At 38.9% G+C, this 20090-nt stretch overlaps 1 protein-coding gene across 1 annotated transcript; it reads left to right on the top strand.

The window, feature by feature from the left end:
* Nucleotides 1-1239: 1239 nt before the first annotated feature.
* Smp_164040 (hypothetical protein) lies at nt 1240-15620 on the top strand (the record flags this gene model as incomplete). Its single annotated transcript, XM_018798521.1, has 6 exons — nt 1240-1251; nt 4254-4302; nt 5070-5260; nt 6381-6473; nt 13742-13915; nt 15450-15620. 6 exons carry the CDS (start codon nt 1240-1242, stop codon nt 15618-15620), a joined length of 690 nt encoding a protein of 229 aa, XP_018653454.1.
* Between the last annotated feature and the right edge of the window lie 4470 nt (nt 15621-20090).

Genomic DNA, 20090 nt, shown 5'->3' with positions numbered 1-20090 from the left:
GTTATCCGGCCAAAAGGGCGTTAACTGAACTGAGGGTGGGGGGATAGTCTTCAATTTAAATACTTTGGGTGTCTGTTCCGTCATTGTGAAAGATCAAGTTTTATAATGGACGAAAAATAATTAATTAAAGTATATACGGAAATTCGAAAAAATATCACAATATATAAAAGTCAAATAAAGAAAAACAATAAATAATGAAGTTCCAAAAAGGAACGGACTCACAGTTTATACGTTTGGTGTACCTGATCACGTCGGGCTCATCACTGAAGATACGACCTGTATTGTAGCTTGACAACTGTTAACCACTAACACCTATATTCGAATCGTCCCCCACTTAGTTAAAATCAGAAGTCAGATGCGAAGAGGTTGGAAAGAAATATTCGATACGTTATCAATATATCGAGAAGCGGTTGCTCTAATCTGGCTAGTGAACGTAGGAGATGTTTCCCACGCTGAGGTCTGATGCGGATGCATGAACGAACGCCTTCAGTTAAACAAGTCCATTTAAACTAATGTGGTCAGCATCCAATGTCGAACACCTGAAAAGCTATTGGTTTCGAGGAATTATTTACAGATACAGTATTGTGAATGACAAAAATGATAAAAATTTTATGAACTGAATGTTTTTTCTAGGTTAGTAATCGCAAATGTGTCCACTTGATTAACAAATGTTCCTCTGCACGTAGTGATAATTTTGTAACGCCAGTTATAGGTCAGATAGTGTTATTGCATAGTAATCCGGACCACAATTCCAAAACAGAGTTGAATGGCCTGAAGGAACATTTTTAAATTATTACAATCTTCAGTCACGAGCCGTGGTTTATAATGCAAAAGAATAGATGACTGAAATAAAGTTAATTTGAATAGCAATACTAGGGTATATATTCATCAACCAATCAACTTAGTCCATTTTTACTGACACAGACATACATGTGATTATACACAAAGTGCCACTAATAAATGAAAAGAATGTGGCCTATTTTTCTGTCGTTGCAAAAATCATTGAATATATATGCCCTTACACACGAAACAACGGACGAACAGAAATAAATGGTCAAGCGGAGGATGAAATTTTGGGTGCAATAGATGTGGAGAATAATTGTTAAAATTGCTACACGTTTTGAAAATTATCATTTGTTTTAATTTTTCTCTAGTCTGTAACGCGAGATCGTACTGCGGAATTTGAGTGGCGTTTAGTCCATAACACTTTTTCAAGCCATATATAACACCCTGTGACTTATGAATAAACCGGTAAGTGTGCACTGAATAATCCGTTTGTCGTTTCAACATGTATTCATGCCCTTCGTACCTAAAACATGATCTAAGGATGCGCGTTTTCTCATCATCTGTATATTCATAATGTTTTGCTTTATTACTTTCCTGTAAATCAACTATTCGTCCCAAAGCTGTTAGTCCCTCATCCCTAAATTTCTAAGAAATTCGGGGTTCCCTCCAAAGTCTGGCGAAATTTCTTGAGAACTGGGAAAATGTTTTGTGTTTTTGTACCGTTTCCACAAAGTTTTCTATTATAAGTTCCCCAGAGCGGACAAAGTTTTCCCCAAAATAGGGAGGTTGGGTCGTTATATCCCGGGTTTCTTCTGACCGCAACTGAAGACCTAAAAGTTCCACGGAAGTGTCCTAATCCGGGTTTTGGGGAATTGCGACATAACCCCAAAATTTCCCCTGGTCTAGGGTTTTACCCATATTCACTCAGAATTTCGGCTTTTACCCACAATTTCCCTAGATCCTTTCGAAGACCAAGAGTCTTCGCATTGCGGAAAAATCCCAAAATTTTCGCGAATTTCAGGTATTAGTGTCACTACTAAGGCATCCGGATGATACTCCTCGGGTTCTCAGGGGGACTTATGAAAATTTTCGGACTATTACTAGGCATTGAGTTGGTCATTGGACATATGTCCCTCAAGAAAATTTTTTTCGGGGTATCATGGTTATCAAAATATACTCAGGATTTGGCCAGAATGAATTCTGAGACCATACAAATTACCTGCTTGATTTTTGTTTCAGAGCATGGTTATCTGTAGATACTTTGCCTTAGCCGGTCGGACAAATTTGAAATTCGACAAGTACATCAAACTATTTTCTATTAGCCTAAATACTGTGCTAAACTACCTGTCTGCGGTACCTTTTTGCTCCTATATGTAAAACAGTAATGGAGTAATTGCAGACATCTTTATTTAACACATTCACAGCCTGAGACTGACAGTAGTAGACTTTGTGGGAAGTTGTTAAGTGTCCGCCATTTCTTTATGATGCATTAAAGCGTACAAGACTTGAATTTAGTAATCCTATTCAGCACATCGAAAAGTGGTTGCTTACAGGTGTTAAGCATGACCAATAAAGTGATTGAATATTGGTTTTATCAGTGAGGGGTTGTGACGAGATATACTTGGTTAACTATCACGTTCCTCAGCTTGTTATTTTAGGGTAGGTTGTAGGGAGTGGGTTATAAAATAGACAAGGGGGAATCCTCAAAGGTATTGACTATTGATCTATTCTTTGTAAGGGGGTCCAGTTTCCAGCTTGGGATTTGGTTTACCCATAATCGGTAGTTAGTGACTGGCTGGTATAGTTTGTGATCGGCAGCAGTAGTGTTAGTAAGCATACTCTTCATTCGCCTCCAAGTTCTTGACATCGTCAGTCAGTCAGTCAGCGACAACGTAGGACCAGGCACATCGGTCCAAGTTGCCATACCTCGTTAGCACAACAAGATGAACACCGGATTCATAGAAGTAATTAATTTAGTGGTGGTAGTATATAAAGAAAGGTTGTATATAAGGATATAGTATAGGAAGGAAAAATGTTATGAAGCAATTTTAATCTTAAGGTTTAAGGCAAGATAAAGAGTGTATACACCTACGCCATTGTGATCGATTCTGAGCCATGTCACACAGAGTCTCCAACCATTGGTTATGATAGTCACGCGGACCCCAACTAGGTAGTCTGCATCTGCCAACATGGCTCAGACTAGAAGTTAGTGACTTCAAGCACTGATGCCATGTTTTGGTTTGGCCGCCCCTAACTCTCTTCCAACCATCCCCTACACTAGTCAACATTGCGCGTCGTGGTAATCGATGTTCAGGCATACGTAACACGTGGCCCAACCATCTCAGTCGATGAAGATTCATGACCTCATCAACTGATTTACCATCATTCCCTAATACCCTGCGTCTAACCTCACTATTACTTACCCGGTTATCCCAGCAGATGCGAGCAATATTTCTAAGACATCTGTGGTCAAATACTAGTAACCTACGAGTATCTTCTACTCTTAATGGCCATGTTTCACAGCCGTAAAGTAAAACAGAACGGACTGTTGCGCAGTATACTCGTCCCTTAATTGATAGACGGATATCTCGTCTTCGCCATAGGTGACGTAAGTTGGCAAAAGCCAAACGAGCTTTTTGAATCCGTGCAGAGATTTCGTCAGACACCAACCCATTAGGGCTGGTCAGACTTCCAAGATAAGTGAAGTTGTCGACGCGTTCGACTACTTCACTCCCTATCCTTAGTTGAAGTGTTGACGCAGGCCAGTCCTGGATTAACAATTTACATTTGGATGGGGAGAAACGCATCCCAAACATCCTGGCATTATTACTGAGTTCCAACAGAAGACTCTGCATTTTGTCAGTGTCTTCACAAAACAGGACTATGTCATCTGCGTATTCTAAGTCGATAAGTGAACCTCCTGGTAGAAGATCAATTCCAGAAAATTCAGTCGACAAGAGTGTTATTTCCAGCAACAGGCCTATAATGAAGTTAAACAAAAATGGGGATAGTGGACAGCCTTGACGGACACCACTTGAGGTTGTAAAATCATATGACAGTTCGCCATAAGCTCTCACTCGACTGGTAGTGTTCGAGTAAAGAGCCTTCACAAGGTTTATGTACTTCTGAGGTACACCTTTCAATGACAGACACTGCCACAGAACCTCTCGGTCTACAGAGTCAAATGCTGCTTTCAAGTCAAGAAAAACTATCATTGTCGGACGCCGATAAGCATGTTTGTGCTCTAAAACTTGACGAATGGTGAATATGTGGTCGATACAGCCACGACCAGGTCTGAAGCCAGCCTGATTTTCTCGTGTTTGGAGTTCACGAGTATTATTCCTTAGCCCTCATTTTGCTGCTTCTGCCCGTATATTTCACTGTAGTTCTGTGCCTAAAATAGTACCCTGTACTCATCTTTTTGAGTGTTAGACATTGTTTATATATCTTTTTTCCTTAAAACTCAGGGTGGTACAGTCAATCTTCATATAAATGAAGAGTTAATTGGACTACATGGTAAGCTTGCTCCAGTGTTAAACACCTACTAATCAGGAAGTCGTGACAAATTCCTGCTGAATACCATTCTAATATTCGTTCTTCGAAAGGGGTATACATCAGTAACAAAAGAAGGTAGCTATATAATTTTCATTGCAATTATTACCTTTTTCCTAAAGTTTCGTAAATTTCACATTAAAGTTCAGGTTAATCGCTTGTGATAACATTAGTGAAGGGTTAGTTGTAAGTTTTAACTAAAAAGTGATGCAATGAATGAATTTTAGCCTCTGGATATGTGTTAACCTCATATGCACAATGGATTGATTATTTTGATAATTACCCTATATTCGTATAATTCTGTCTTAACATTATGTATATAAGTGGGAGATTCATATCAGTTAGACACACTTAGTCAGTTGGTTAGTAGTTCGCTCAATTGAGAGTATGAGCTTAGTTTTTTGAACAAATCTATGCATTCACGCACCGTTGGAGTAATCATTTAATCAAGTTCACTCAATAGGTTTGTTAGTCAGATCATCGTATCATAACGAAAGTTGAAATAAGTCTTCGCTGAAAATACAAGTTAATTTGAAAGCGGTCAGTTGATTAAATTCCATCGATAATTTGAAATTGCCACATTTGGCGAATAAGTATTTTTTTTCGTCATGGTTCTTACAAAACTTGCGTATTTTATGTACTTGACACATTCTTTCTCTTTCATTTAGTCATTCAGCTTTACAGTCATTTGTCCTCTAAACCACCTCCTTTTTGTGTGTGGTGTTGTGCAGCGGTGTTATTTCCAAAGTCTTCAGATGGAAATTTTGTTGAGAATACTTCCAACAATTTAAGTTTAGCCAATGATTGGCAAAATCAGTTAGAAATTTTGATTACAGTAGGAGATGATCTATTTTCAGGATTGGATGATTCGTCTCGATATAAACCACATCTTCGCAATTACTTGAACGAAGCCAGACGTGTTGTAAGTTTCCACTTGTGTGTTATGTTGTGCATCAATATGATTTTGTTCTTGCTACATGAGGGTACACATTTTGCCTAAAATTCTGGGTGTTCTTATGTTGGCTATTAAAATAATTTAATGATAACAGACAACAGCAATGTATGTACAAATCATGTTATTGAAATGTTTTTTTTATTAGTTATGAGTTTCCAGATTAAATTATCGACCAATTAACCTTGAATATGCTTGACAAGCATAGATGTATGTTTTGGGGTGTTAGTCTGATATCAGGTTCACAAGCTCATTTCATGAAGTTAGAACTGTTGAACTGCATTGTTTCCATTTGTTTTCAAAAAAATTAAACATCATATTCTTATGTGGTTTTAAAATCTATAATTATACTCTGTAGTTTGTCATTAATTTTTTGACGTTTCATCTAATTTACGATTGAATAATTAGTTAGCTAGCTTTAGGCATCTTAACTAAAGCAGACAGCTCTATCACCTGAGGTCGCTCTAGTACATCACCGATAAAATCGTTTTTAAGCTTGTGAAACAATTACATAGCACTTAAACCGTTATAACCTAGTTAACGCAATTTTTTAGTTGGTGTAGAAGATCATCTAACTACTCCTCCTTAAGGATCCGAGTGGGTGAAACTCGTTGAGAACTTGGTTTTTTGTCATATTCTAAACGTCCTAAAGGCTAACTATGGGATTCACTAAATAAAGTTGTTGTCTGCCGGTTCCGTTTTTCTTTTCTATGTGATCTCTGGATAGTTTTACAACTGTGATTTTTTATTGCAATCTTTAGTCTTTGGTGATATTATTAAAAGATGGATCTAGTAAGTATTTGCTGTATGAGTAGTGACAGTTTATCTGCTATGCATCAAAAAAAAGCTCGGTAGTAACTATGATGAGGGAGGAGATTGGATTATGAGTGATAAAGTTTGGATTTCAAAGATTTATACGAAGAAATATACTTTTTGGAATGATGCTTGGAGTGTAGATTAGACTTGAACCACCGCTATTCCCCAAAATTAAGAAAAATCATTTAGCACTGAGTTTCTATCGCTCTAGAATCTTGTTCTCCTGGATTAATTAATCAGACAAAGAATTTTTTTTTAACTTACTGCAATTTAGATTATGCATTTATACTTGGAATCGTTTTCATCAACAAATGACTGTACACCGTGTTTTACCAAATTGAATCAGTACTTTCCTGCATCAGATCCAGTAAGTTAGCTATAATATGTCAGTATTCTACTGATATATGCAGTTTTTGTTTTCTGGTTGTGTATACACACGTGTTTCCTAAAACCGTGTTTTTTTTTAATTTTCTCTTGATGAAAAAATAAGCTAGTCCAGTCGTCCGTTTCGTATCCCCCAGTTTTTTGTTACACTCGTGATTAGTTCAAGTTCTGGTTTTGTAAAATTGTTAATATCTGATGAATATTTTTTAAAATGTTATGTCATGATATTCCTCGTTGTCTACTTGGTTCAGTTTAGTAAGTAGTATTCTCCAGGATTTTTTGCTCCCAGTACTACTGTCCCAGAGGGTGATTAAAACTCTTTCAGGCATTTGAAAAAGTAAATCACATATCGTCCTGCCGAGACATCTACATGTCCCGACATAAAGCATGGCTGTCACAAGTACATTAAGCTCGGTGGCTAAACTACTTGACTATCAATCACTGAGTTGCAGGTGGAAATATCGATGGTGTACTTTGGTTCAGCAAGCCAGTTATTATCATTATCTGATATTGAAAGTGGTATTAACTCCAGCATATTTTGCACTTCATATATCCTGAAAACTCATATTTATGAGATTAGAATAAAAGCTTCACTTCAGCCAGTTATCCGCAGCGTAAAACGTGGGATATATGGTCATCGTTTAGCGGAATTTATTCAGATTTAGATGACGAGCTGTTTATTAATAAGACTGCTTCTAGGAATATAGCTAAATGAAAATTCATAATGACCAGCTGTTTGTAAATCGTGTAAGAAATTGTGAAAAGTCGTCGAATGATGGAAAACATATCTAACTAACGATACATGATATAACGGGGAATTAAGAATATTTCCTGTTTTCAGAGATATACTACCATTATACGATAATACGACGGATGACCGAGGTAATGCTACCACTACACTGATAGTCGTGTTTTGCCAGATCTTATTTATTTACTTAAACACAAACATTGGTACAAGAAGGCCTCGAATAGATATGCGCCACATAAATCATTCGATTTATGTAAGGGCCAGGATACTTCCCGGGTGCCCAAACCGAAGCAGGTCAAAATTCTCGATCAAGTATAGATGACTAGGGGATAGACCAGACAGTATTTTATTGAATGCAATTATAAGCAGTCTACACTCAGTGAGCTCAGAGTGAAAATCATTAATAAGCAGTAAATCACAAATTAAATAGTCAATAATATATCCCTATCCTTTCGCGCTCAGTGACTTATCACATTTTCACTAGTTGTACATTATACTAATTTTGTAGCGATGATCTAACATATTTTTAGTAAGTTTCTATAACCAAGAAATATGAAATGTTAGTCCTATTAGCTTAATCAAAGTCGAAACGCTTTTCCGTTTAAAGTGATTTGATGCTGTTACTAAATGTCTGAAAGTAGTCTAAAAGCGTTGTCACTAAACACTTAAAAGCATTTCAAGGACGATGATGAAGTAGGAGTAAAATGACCAAAAGAGTTGTCTCTTTTCATGTTTTTTTTTCCAGAATTATGTTGACTAAAAATCCTTTTGCGGTCGATTATTGCAGTATGATATCTAACTGGGATACTTTATAGAACTAAAATACCTACTGAAACCATGTAGCTAATGTAAAGCTTCATGCAATTCTTTGAAAATACAAAAGTTTTTGTGATTACCAACGACAAACTTATAGTATCTTTGATAGAGTTTTGTTCTCTGAGCTGGATGGTTTGGTCGTGGAACTTTCATCGTCCTTCTGAACGACATCATCAGCACTAACTTCGGGTAGAAGTGAAGTGTTTGAAGTTTGTGCTGATAATGCCGTTCAGAAGGACGATGGAGGCTCCGCGACCAAACCATCCAGCTCAGAGGACAAAACTCTATCAAAATCATTCACCTCAGCTACAAATCTTCTCCACCATCTCAAAATTATAGTATCTTTCGATATCATGTGTTTGTTTTCTCGAGCATAGCATACAATTTATTCCGTCATAAATTCAAGTGGACGAAAAGTAATAATGGAAAAAGAGAAGTATGAGTTCGTTATAACCTGAAACAGTTTCTTTTGGCTGAAATGTGTGAAAAGTGTTGTCATATTTAAATCGGTTTTCTGAAAAGATATTGGCTAGGCTAAATAAGTAGCCTAACTGTTGAGTACTTAAAATCTAGACAGGGAAGTTTACAATGGCGAAGGTGCATCCACTCTTTGTGTTCTGCCAAATTCTAATCTTCTGGATTCTTCATTTCTCTATCTTTTTTCTCTTTCCAAATTTATTTCACTGGATTATGCTCCTTGAATGACATCTTCAAACCCTAATCTTTCACATTAATGCTTATACTCTTACTGCTTCTACCACAATGGGATTTGAATCGACAACTGCATCAGTGTGCTATTGTGGTATGGCAACTCGAACTGATGTACGTACGTACGTATGAAGTTCTACGTTGTGGCTGACTGACTGACTGGAAAGTATTACCAAATTTATTTATTTAAAGGGTAATTAGATAAATGTATGTTAAAATACGATGATATCGCTTAGAACAAAAGTAGTTACAATGATTATTTAAAAACGAAAAAAAGCTATTAAGTATTGATTATTTTATTATTATTATTTAATCACATACATATTGGTACAAAGGGCACCGGATACATATGCGCCACACAAAATAATGAGAATGGGAGGAGAAGGAAGATGTTTATATATAAAAGAAGGAAAAAAAAGAGAAGAGTAATGATGGAGGGGAACTGAAATGTACAACCAGAAGAACTCTCTCATTTAAGAAAGTTATAGCCACTCTATATGAAGAAAGTAAAAGAAGGTTACAGCAGGCCCGCCACTGGCTTCTATTCTGAGCCATATCTGATAACGTCTCTAGCCACTGTGTTGCACCATCTCTCGGACCCCAACCAGGGAGTCGTGAAGGACCAACAGAAGCTAGCCCTCTGCAGCTTTCTTTCATACCACGACACCATGTCATACACTGACCTCCTCTCCGCTTTTTCCAACCAGTCCCAGCGTCGGCAAATAATACACGACGTGGAAGTCTCTGGGACGACATTCGTAGAACATGTTCAAGCCACCGAAGTCGGTGTTTCAAGATGGTGACACCAATTGAATTATCGTCTCTGCGCCCGAACACACGATGCCGAACCTCTGCATTACTAACATGGTGTTGCCACTGAATGTCAGCAATCCTTCGGAGACAACGACGATCAAACACAGAGTCGTCTAACATCCTCAACTCGGAGAGGCCAGGTTTCACAAGCATAGAGCAAAACTGCTCTCACCGACGCGTTGTAGATCCGACTTTTTACAGTTAGACTAACATCACGAAGGCGCCATAGATGGCCCAGATTGGCATAAGCCGCTCTGGCTTTCATTATACGTGCATCGATCTCATCACTCACGCCACCACCAGCACTTATATAGCTACCTAGATACGCGAACTTCTCAACTACTTCAATCTGCTCACCATCCAGGGTGAGTACAGGATGAGAATCCTGCCAGTCTTGTAGGAGTACTTTGCACTTGGAGGGTGCAAAGCACATGCCGTACCTGCGGACACTGATTGCCAACCGATTAAGTGCGGATTGCATGCCTTGGGCATTATCGCACAGTAAGACAATATCATCCTCATACTCGAGGTCGAGAAGTCGTTCTCCAGGCAGCAGATCCACATCGCCATTACTTACACTCATCAGAGCTGTTTCCAGAATGTCGTCGATGGCAAACTTGAATAGAAATGGTGAGATTGGGCAACCCTGCCTAACCCCACTGCTCGAATGGAACAAGGGGGAAAGGTGGTTGTATGCCCTCACTCTGCCTGAGGTGTTCGTATACAGGGCCTTTAAGATGTTAATGAACTTCTCAGGCATACCCTTCTTCAATAGACAATCCCAGAGAACAGTCCTGTCCAACGAATCGAAGGCCGCCCTGATATCAAGAAACACTACGATTGTTGGCCTGCGATAAGTATGACGGTGTTCTAACATTTGGAGAAGGATGAGGATATGATCAATACATCCTCGACAAGAACGAAAACCAGCCTGCTCCTCGCGAGTCAATCGTTCTCGGGTTTTAAACAACCTAGGAAAAATGACAGAAGCCAATAGTTTGGACGCAATCGGAAGTAGACTTATCCCCCGATAGTTGTTACAGGAACAACGTGAACCCTTTTTAAAGATAGGGACGACTATCGACTCATTCCATGATGTTGAAACACTTTCTTGCTCCCAAACCTTTGTAAATAACACAGTCAATTCCTTAGTCAGAAAGTCATCACCATCTTTAAAAAGAGCCAGAGGTAAGTCATCTGGGCCCGGTGATTTGTAGCGTTTCAGGAGTTGGAGTTCCTTGCAGACTTCCGCCTCGTTGGGTGGATCAGTCGTCACCGGCCATGGGGGGCAGGACAAGCTGGTTGATGTTGCCGGAGCAGCAGGCCAGTTGAACTGCCCTTCGAAAAATTCCGCCAATCGTCCAAGATGTCGAGAGATGTTAGTGATTGGCGTCCCGTCATCCTCACAGATTGTTTCACTCACACCAGACTTCTTGCTGCCAGTGGCTCGGATGAGTTGGAAGAGCTTCCGGCAGTTACCAGATGCAGCTGCTGCTTCCATCTCATTAGCACGCTCCGACCACCAGGCTTCTCGGTCCTTACGCAAGCTTTGCCCAATTTCACTACGTATTAGCCTTCGTTTGTGGTCAAACTCACGGTCACCCGGAGTAGACCGACGGGCTTCGATTAGTTATAAGGAGCCAGAAGAAACCCAGTGCTTGAAAGCGGGACGTTTCGCAAAGCCGCAAGCGACTTTACTCGCCATTTTCATGGCGTCGTGAAGATGCAACCAATGCTAATCTATACTTTTCGGTGGGATGGTAGCTAGCCTAGAAGCTAGCTCGGCTCGATACTTACGTGCAACAGAAGTTGCAGCCAGTTTACTAACATCGATCCGTTGGTGGCGGTCAATCCTTCGGCCACTGAAAAGTAAGGTGAGATTGGCGCAGACCAGGGCATGATCAGACTGCAGATAGGTACTCCAAAAGGAGAGGCAGTCTTGTACACAACCATGCCAGCGGTAGCTGATCGCGATGTGATCAATCTGAGTCCAGGCTTGAGATGCAGAGGGAGGACGCCAGGTGGCACACCGGCGATGACTGTGCCGGAAGTTAGTGCTGGCCAGAAACAGGTTGTGGTCTGTGCACAGTTGCAGCAAACGGTCCCCGTTATCTGTCCTACGACCAACAAGTCCCCATCGGCCACCTAGACGACTCTCTTCTGTGCCTAGACGCCCGACCTGTGCATTCAAGTCACCGGCTAGTACTACAATATCTGTCGAACGCGCTTTCTGAAGAAGAACTGTTAACTGGTGGTAAAACTCATCCTTGATTGCATCCGGGCTGCAATCTGTTGGGGCATAGGCGGAGATGACGAAAAGACACCGTTTCTCACGCTGGTTTCTTCTCACTTTGATGGAACTTTCTAATCTAACAGCACATAACCGACTGTTAATGGGGATCCAATCGATTAGTACTGCCTCAGCTCTAGCGCTTAGTGCGCCCCCAAATGCTCTGGTACGGCCGAGAGTGGGGAGAGTCCGCTCTCCCTCTCCAAGTGCTCTCACATGGCCAGCGAATATATAGCCTCTGCCAGGGAAGTCCTACTCACTGCCTTCTCGTGGCGGGGGTGTTGTTTACGAAATTGAGAGGACGAAAAGCGAATGTCCGGCGCTTTAACCAGGTTGTTGGATGTAGAGGATCCACCTAGGGGAGTTGGGAAACCCTGATTCCAAACCGACGGCGCACATGAGCTCCAATATCCTGAGGGAACAAATAGCGTACGAATCAATTGTTGATCACCGGCTACCATGGGAATGCATGTCCTCACGATGCTCCACTGCCTTGTGGATCAGATCTTTCGGTCAAAGGCTCGGGGTGTGGTTCCCTAAGAAAACCACCTGCTTCAGTCTGGGCACCTGGGCAGTATCACAGCCCTCACACAAATCGAATGAGATTTGTGCGGCGCATATATATCTGGTGCCTCCTTGTACCAATATTTATGTGTTTAAATAAATAAATAAATGAACTCCAGCAAGACCAGACGAGGATGCCACAGGGTCCCCGGATAAGGGCACGTGAAACAAGCTTTTTGAGGCGACAGATGGAGAGCGAATTTGTAGTACTTCACTAGAATCTTGAATACGGGTCTCGGCTAGACAACAAACATCAACATTAAGACTTTCTAAAGACAAAGCCAGCCCCATCTGTTGTCCGATCTGCATTAGTGTGCGAACGTTGAAGGAAGCCAGCTTGAGCGGCGTACGTGGTTTCAGAAAGACTGTTTCAGTATTCGTAATCAGTGGAAGCATTCAATTTCGACCAGACAGTGACTAGAGATCGTTTAGATAAAACAGAGTTTCCACCATGGGCGAGCCGCTGCATAAGTTGAAAAGTAAGGGTACACAAATTGAGAATAAAAGGGAGTGAATTAGCGATATGGTAAATAGTAATAATGATAGTAATAATGATAATAATAAAAGTAATGATAATGATAATAATAATGTAAATTGTCTTGTTTCTAGTAGGAGCGAGAGTAATATTGTCAGTCGAATGTGTCATTTCATTTATTTGTGTATGAGCTGTGGTACTGCCCAGGTGCCCAAACCGAAGCAGGTGGTTTTCTTAGGAGGCCACACCCTGAGCCTTTGACCTAAAGGTCTAACCCACAAGGCAGTGGAGCATCGCGAGGAGATGCAGTCAGTTCCATGGTAGCCGGTGACCAACAATTGGTTCATGCTCTATTTGTTCCCTCAGGATGCTGGAGCCCATGTGAACCATTGGTTTGTAATCAGGGTTTTCCAACTTCCCTAGATGGACTTTTCGTGTCCACCAACCCGGTTAAAGCGCTGTACATTCGCTTTTCGTCCTCTCAATTTCGTGAACAACACCCCCGCCACGAGAAGGCAGTAAGACTTCCCTGTCAGAGGCTGTATACGCGTGGCCATGTAAGAGCATTTGGAGAGGGAGAGCGGACTCTCCCCACTCTCGGCAGTACCAGGGCATTCGTAGGCATTCTTTAGATTTCACTGACCATGAATCAAAAAAACAGTTTACAGTTTCCCTTTGGTTACAATCGATTGTTTATTTCAATCACTGTGTTCTATTTTTTACTTCAGTTTTTAGTAAATTGCAATAGTTTGATATGAATTAGTCATTTTTAATAATTACTTGTTTTCTTCATATGGTTATGACAAGTGTTTTTTTCTTTTCTTCATTATTCTTAAGAATGATAAAGTACAAGATTTTCGATTACGATTTTTAAAACTGTTAGCATCTAAGCATAAAGTTCATCGTTATTTAAATGAAAGATGGTTTACTGCTAAATCTGATGTACTGAAAGAATTACAATATTTGGCATTTGATATTGTGGAACAATTGCCTGAAGTATTACTGGACAAAGTGAGTCATACACTTTTTAAGTTCTTTATAATGGTTAGTGAAGTAGGTTAGTAACTAATAATAAACAACAAATGCATTATTATATTGTTCAATTGTTCCAGTTAGTAAGATGGCATAATATCATCTTGTTATATTATATACACTTTATATATACTTTATATAAGTATTGAATTGATTGTTACATCATATGATTTCTTGTTCATTACATATAAGGTTGGTAATAGTCCTACTCACTGCCTTGTCGTGGCATTACTGTTTTTTACGAAATTGAGAGGACGGAAAGCGAATGTACGGCGCTTTAGCCGGGTTGGTGGACACGGAAAGTCCACCTAGGGGAGTTGGAAAACCCTGATTCTAAACCAATGGTGTACACGGGCTCCAGTATCCTGAGGAAACAAATGGTGTCTGAACCAATTGCTGGTCACCGTCTACCATGGTACTGCATCTCCCCACGATGCTCCACTGCCTTGTGGATCAGATCTTTAGGTCAAAGGCTGGTGGTGTGGCCTTCTAAGAAAACCACCTGCTTCAGTTTGGGCACCTGGGCAATATCACAGCCCTCACACAAATTAAATGAGATTTGTGCGGCGCATATATATCTGGTGCCTCCTCTGTACCAGTATTTATGTGTTTAAATAAATTAATAAAATGGTGGTAGAGTTCAAGAGTTATTGAAATACATTCAATGCTCGACCATTGTGATATCCTACTTATATGGATATAAGTCACCCACACCACATGATGACTTTTTTACTTATCTAGTTATCCTATAATTTCATCCTCAAAAGAAAAAAAACCCACTAAAAAGTGGGTTGCTTTAGATTATAGATATCTCGTCTTCGGGGATACTTTAGAGTTTTCCTAAATACATATACTTTCATACTTCATGCTTTTTAGTGAGCATGGTAACCTTGAAGCTGCTTATCGAGGTTCCAGTAATTGACATTTTAGTCATTAGTAAACTCATCGTGATGTGGTTTATAATTTAATGTTTTTCTTTAACCAATTAGTTGAGTTTAATAAGATCTAGAGGAGTTGTTCTCAGGTTAGCTATCCATGAGTATCAGTCGTGGTGATAAAAGACTTATTAGCAGGTTTAGGAAGGATTTGAATTTGACCAACTTGGTCTCGGGTGCAGTTATGGATATGATGGCTAGGATCACTTCCCAGCTGCCCACACCGTGGAAGGACCCATGAGTATATTAAAAGTTGACTGGAATTTCATTTATCAACTCCAGTATTTTCTGATTTATATTGTATTTATGGAGCTTAAATATTCCTTGATTTTAATCTCAATAAAGTTCACAGTTTTAGTGTTACTACACTTCACTTCTACCCGAAGTTTGTGCTGATCATGTCGTTCAGGAGGACGATAAAAGCTCCACGACCAAACCATCCAGCTCAGAAAACAAGCCTACATCAAAATTAGTGTTACTACCTTTCTATTATCGAATATTGAAACATAAGTTATAATTTTTTGATTGTCCTTTCAATGAATATTAACAGTAGTAATTATATATATTCTTATCTTCAGGTTGGATCAGATGAATGGGTGTATAATGATGTGATATTATTACGGTTCAATACACTTTTGGCTTTAATTATACGTCAACAGTTGTTAGGTAAATCTTCATGCACCGAAAAAGATATATTTGAAATCATGCACATATACAACTCTCAATCATGTCCATCTCAGTTACTTTAGACTAACGGATTTCTGTTATTCTGATTACTATTTTATGAACATCTATAGATTGTACTCTTAATCATCCTTGCAGGTCTTTATTTAGTGTGACAATAAAAACTTTATAACCATTGAGATTAAATGATTCCAAAGCTGGAAAACACCAATGCGATTACAGACAATCGTTTATGCCAGCAAGTTCATCTCATATAAGCAATCAAATACTATGCGTTATACAAGAATAACTATCTGTATGTATTTCTATTGCAGAGCAATGTCCATATTTTGCCCTTACAATAAAATGAGTATCGATAATTGAGTGTTTTTGTATAATTTCAAATTGATTCCTAAGGCAAATGGTACATTTTGTCTAATCATCCCTAAACAGAATTCTCATTGATTTTATTTAGATTTTGTGCATCAGCTCTTTTTGGTATATTATGTTTGTCTATGAACTTTCCTCTTAGATTAACCACCTTTAAGTGACTGGAAATGTTATAATTATTGGTGACTGATTTTTTTTGATTGATTTCCTGAAGTTTAAATATGAAGCAGTGTTTTTTCCGCAAGGTCTGCTGTTAGTTTGCTTGATAACATTAGATTTTGCGAAGTTTGTAGTAGTTCATGCAAAAGCACGTGTTCGGCGTTCAGTGGTTTATAGGTGTTACCAATTAAGGGACGAGTATACTGCGCAGCAGTTCGCTTTGTTCTACTTTATGGCTACGAAACGTGACCATCAATTGTTCAAGATACTCATAAGTTACTAGTATTCGATCACAGATGTCTTAGAAATATTGCTCACATATTCTGTGATCACGTGGTAAGTAAGAGTAAGGTTAGACGCAGGGTATTAGAGAATGATTGTAAATCAGTTGATGAGGTCATGAATCTTCATCGACTGAGATGGTTGGGCCACGTGTTACGTATATCTGAACACCGATTACCACAACGCTCAGTGTTGACTAGTGTTAAAGACTGTTGGAAAAGAGTTGGGGGCGGCCAAACCAAAATGTGTCATCAGTGCTTGAAGTCACTAGCTTCTGATCTTAACCATGTTGATTGATGCAGACCACTTATTTGGGTTGCAGGCGTCCAACAAAAACAATTGATAGAGACTGGTTGACATGGCTCGCAATCGATCACAATGGCGTAGGTGTATACACTCTTTACCTTCCCTTAAACTGTGAGATTAAAAATGATTTGTCTTTTTTCAACTAACTAATTTCTTCCTGTATTATTATCCTTATGTAAAACCTTTCTTTTTATATATTACTACCATTGTGGTGACTACTATTAATCTGATGTTCATCTTGTGCTAATGAGGCGTGGAAACTTGAACTGATACATGTATGTACCTGGTCCTACGTTGTAGCTGGCTCACCTTAGTGAAGTTTCACGTAAGATTAAATGAGGGATAAGCTCAGTATACTCGCAACATCTTCACTAAGGCGGTGAAATAAATTGGTTCATATCTTGATGAAACTTGCGTTTGTTACAAAAATAAAGGAGTACTAAGACTTGTTTCTTGAAAAAAATTTTGGAAAAAGGTTACAGTTTCCCCAAAATTGCTATTTACAAAGTGTGTGGATTTCTGAATTTAATAAGACAACCAAAGATAATTGGAACTAGTTAAGGCATCCTCCTGGATTTTGAAAGTACAATTGGTGTGCAAATCTCTTATCGCGGGTTATGGTGAATGTTACTTTTCAACATTGTGGACTAAGCCTTTGTCAAAGGCTCCAGATAATAGCCATGTTTCTATTTGAACTGTTGGAAGTCTATCGTTACCAATAACCAAACTCTTAAAAACAGACATACTTTGTTTACTAGGTCTCGTTGTTCATTTACTCGTGCAAATTTGTCGCTTCATGTACGTCGTCCGTTAGCGATTAGATGATTGTCTAGTTTCGATAGGCTTTATTTCATTCTGTGTTCAAGGTTGTAATATTCAGGACGAGAATAGACGACTTAGTATTCATTTATGAGCAATGGGTTGCTTGTTCGCTGTTGATTAATATTTTTGGGTATTGTACTGCTCATAAATATATATGTTATGGCGGTAGGTTTAAAGTTGAGGAAATTGTAGGGTCCCCTGAAATTTTCGGAAAAACTATCATCCATGATGTGGTGTCAACACCAATTAGAGTTACCTGTTTCTCATTATTTTGAATTGTCTTAGATCATACTGAATTGTAAGAAAACGAGTAATAATATTTCAGAGATCTGTAGTTTTAAACTGGGGCCTTTGTTTTATTGAATAAACCTCGATGTTGGTTGTTATGGTGATTTGCGGAATTGGACTGACAGTTCGGTGGGTCTGTATTACTCCTTAAAATCCAATTCAATGAAGGTCCAGCTTCTCCCTGAGTCTATAATTTACGCACGACTTTTGAGCGACGCTAAATTGACCTTCATAATTTTCACCTATTTACTGGGGCCAACTGAGGGTTACAACCAGTGTGAGAAGTTATAATTATGATTCGAAGTTAGGGTCAAGTGTTGGATATAGGGTCTTCATCACAAACTGACACTAGCCGAAATGCCAAAACGTTATTTAGACGAATGGATTTCGAGACTTCTCGCTATGGTCCTGGGGATGAGAGCAAAAATATTAGACGTATTACTAATCAAATCGTTAATAAGGATTCAGGATGTCAATATAAGGTCATCACGCGTTCTACGATATGATAAAATGAAGTCTCAGGCGTTTTGTGACCATTATTAGGAAGTTTGGGAAGGCTCTTTACTAATTTTGTTCCCATACGCTGAAAACATTCGAGTATGCTTTTATCCTTAATAAGACATAAATTTGCTCCTGCAATACAGTACTCTAGGTTTAGCCTTACGTAGGCGGGACACAAAATTCCAAGCGTATCCTCTTCAGGGCATTCGAATACTTGGCGAAGTGACCATAGCTCTCGAAATCCTTTGGCGGCTGCTGAGTCTCAATATACAGGTGTTTCAAGTCGCGACTTACTATTAACCCCAAGTCTTTGTTTCTACATACACAGAAGTGGTGTGCCGTTGATAGTATACTGATAACTATTACCGTGCCCATCTGCATGATCACTCTATTCCTAGAATTGATTCTTAAGCCCAAACCTTGTGATCATCTAACAAAGTCGTCTGGGTCAGATTGGAGACAAAAATGATCAGCCTGACGACTTGTTCTCCAAATTTTAACATCTGCAAACTATAATGTTGATGACTTTAGCAGTCCGACAACTCATTAGCATAGAGAAGGAACAGTAGGGGACCTAAGATAGTGCCTTGGGTTCTCCATCTCTGCTCGGCTTTTATCCAGATTATGTTCGATCGACCACACTCTAATTTGTTGGCTTCAGAGTAAGTTTCTTATCTATTCCTATACGGCACTTGTTATTCTGGAGTTCGACAGCTTCCGCATAGGTGCCTGAATGAGAAATTTTATCAAATGCTTCGTTAAAATTTATGAATATCACACCGACAGAAAGATCGTTATCTTGCGATGTTGTTTGATCACCTCTTGTAATAAGTTAGTTGGTTTAGCATGAATGCTCATTGTTATGACTTTCGCACTATGAATTATCACGTGGTGAAATCGCCATTCAGAATACGACTTATATAAACTTGGCACTGTATCAAGATAATGACGCGTCAACTAATACAAACAGCTTAGAGTCAACTCTTAGTCTTTATCGGTTCTTCCCTCCTAGCCCTGTCCGTTTGAGTTCAGAACATGTGACAACTTTTTTGGTGAATATTTCTTTTTTTTTGAGAACCTGGAAAGCGATGTTGCCGTTTCACATACGCAAAGCTTTTCAATATAAAATATTAGGGAATATAATTTTCATACAATGTAAGGAAGTGAGCGAATACTTAAATTATATTGTTTAGACATTTACTTAAATGTTTGCGCTTAACCAATCCATCTAAGCTGTTACAAATACAATCACAGCTTTCACTGTATGGGTAATGTATTTCAGACAATCGCAGTTTATACACAAGCAAATCAGACCTCAATACGACATAGAATAACAAGTAACAGTTATAAAAAATCAAGCCAAAAATATCTGTGTTTGTGGTAGACTGTTTTTGAACATGTACTAAAATGGTTGCAAAAACAAATAGAGTCGAATGACCCAATAAGAGTAGAGGATAAACATCCATCATCCTCTATTGCCAAACATATAATTGAAACAGATCATAAGATTGATCTTAACTGGGCTTTTGTTGTGTTGTTTAAAAGTGTAAATATGCGTATATTGAAGTTTATTGAAGCCTTAGCTATTCGAAAATTCAAACAACCTTTTTGTATTCAAAAACAGTTTGTTCTCTCCTTAATATATGCTTATTATCCAGAGTGATTAGGTGTCAAATTGTTTTCACATTATTTTATCATTATTATCCTTGTCTATTCTTACCCCTATTTCCAGTCTAGTTGACCTTTTGTTTTTATATATAAATGTTCTTAACAAGTATATGTGTGATCAGATTGTTCGGAATGTATTA

This window comes from Schistosoma mansoni, chromosome 6 (assembly GCF_000237925.1).
Source record: "Schistosoma mansoni strain Puerto Rico chromosome 6, complete genome".
NCBI classification, from domain to species: Eukaryota; Metazoa; Platyhelminthes; class Trematoda; order Strigeidida; family Schistosomatidae; genus Schistosoma; species Schistosoma mansoni.
Note: the sequence above shows the minus strand (reverse complement) of the source record. Positions and strands in the feature narration are given on the sequence as shown.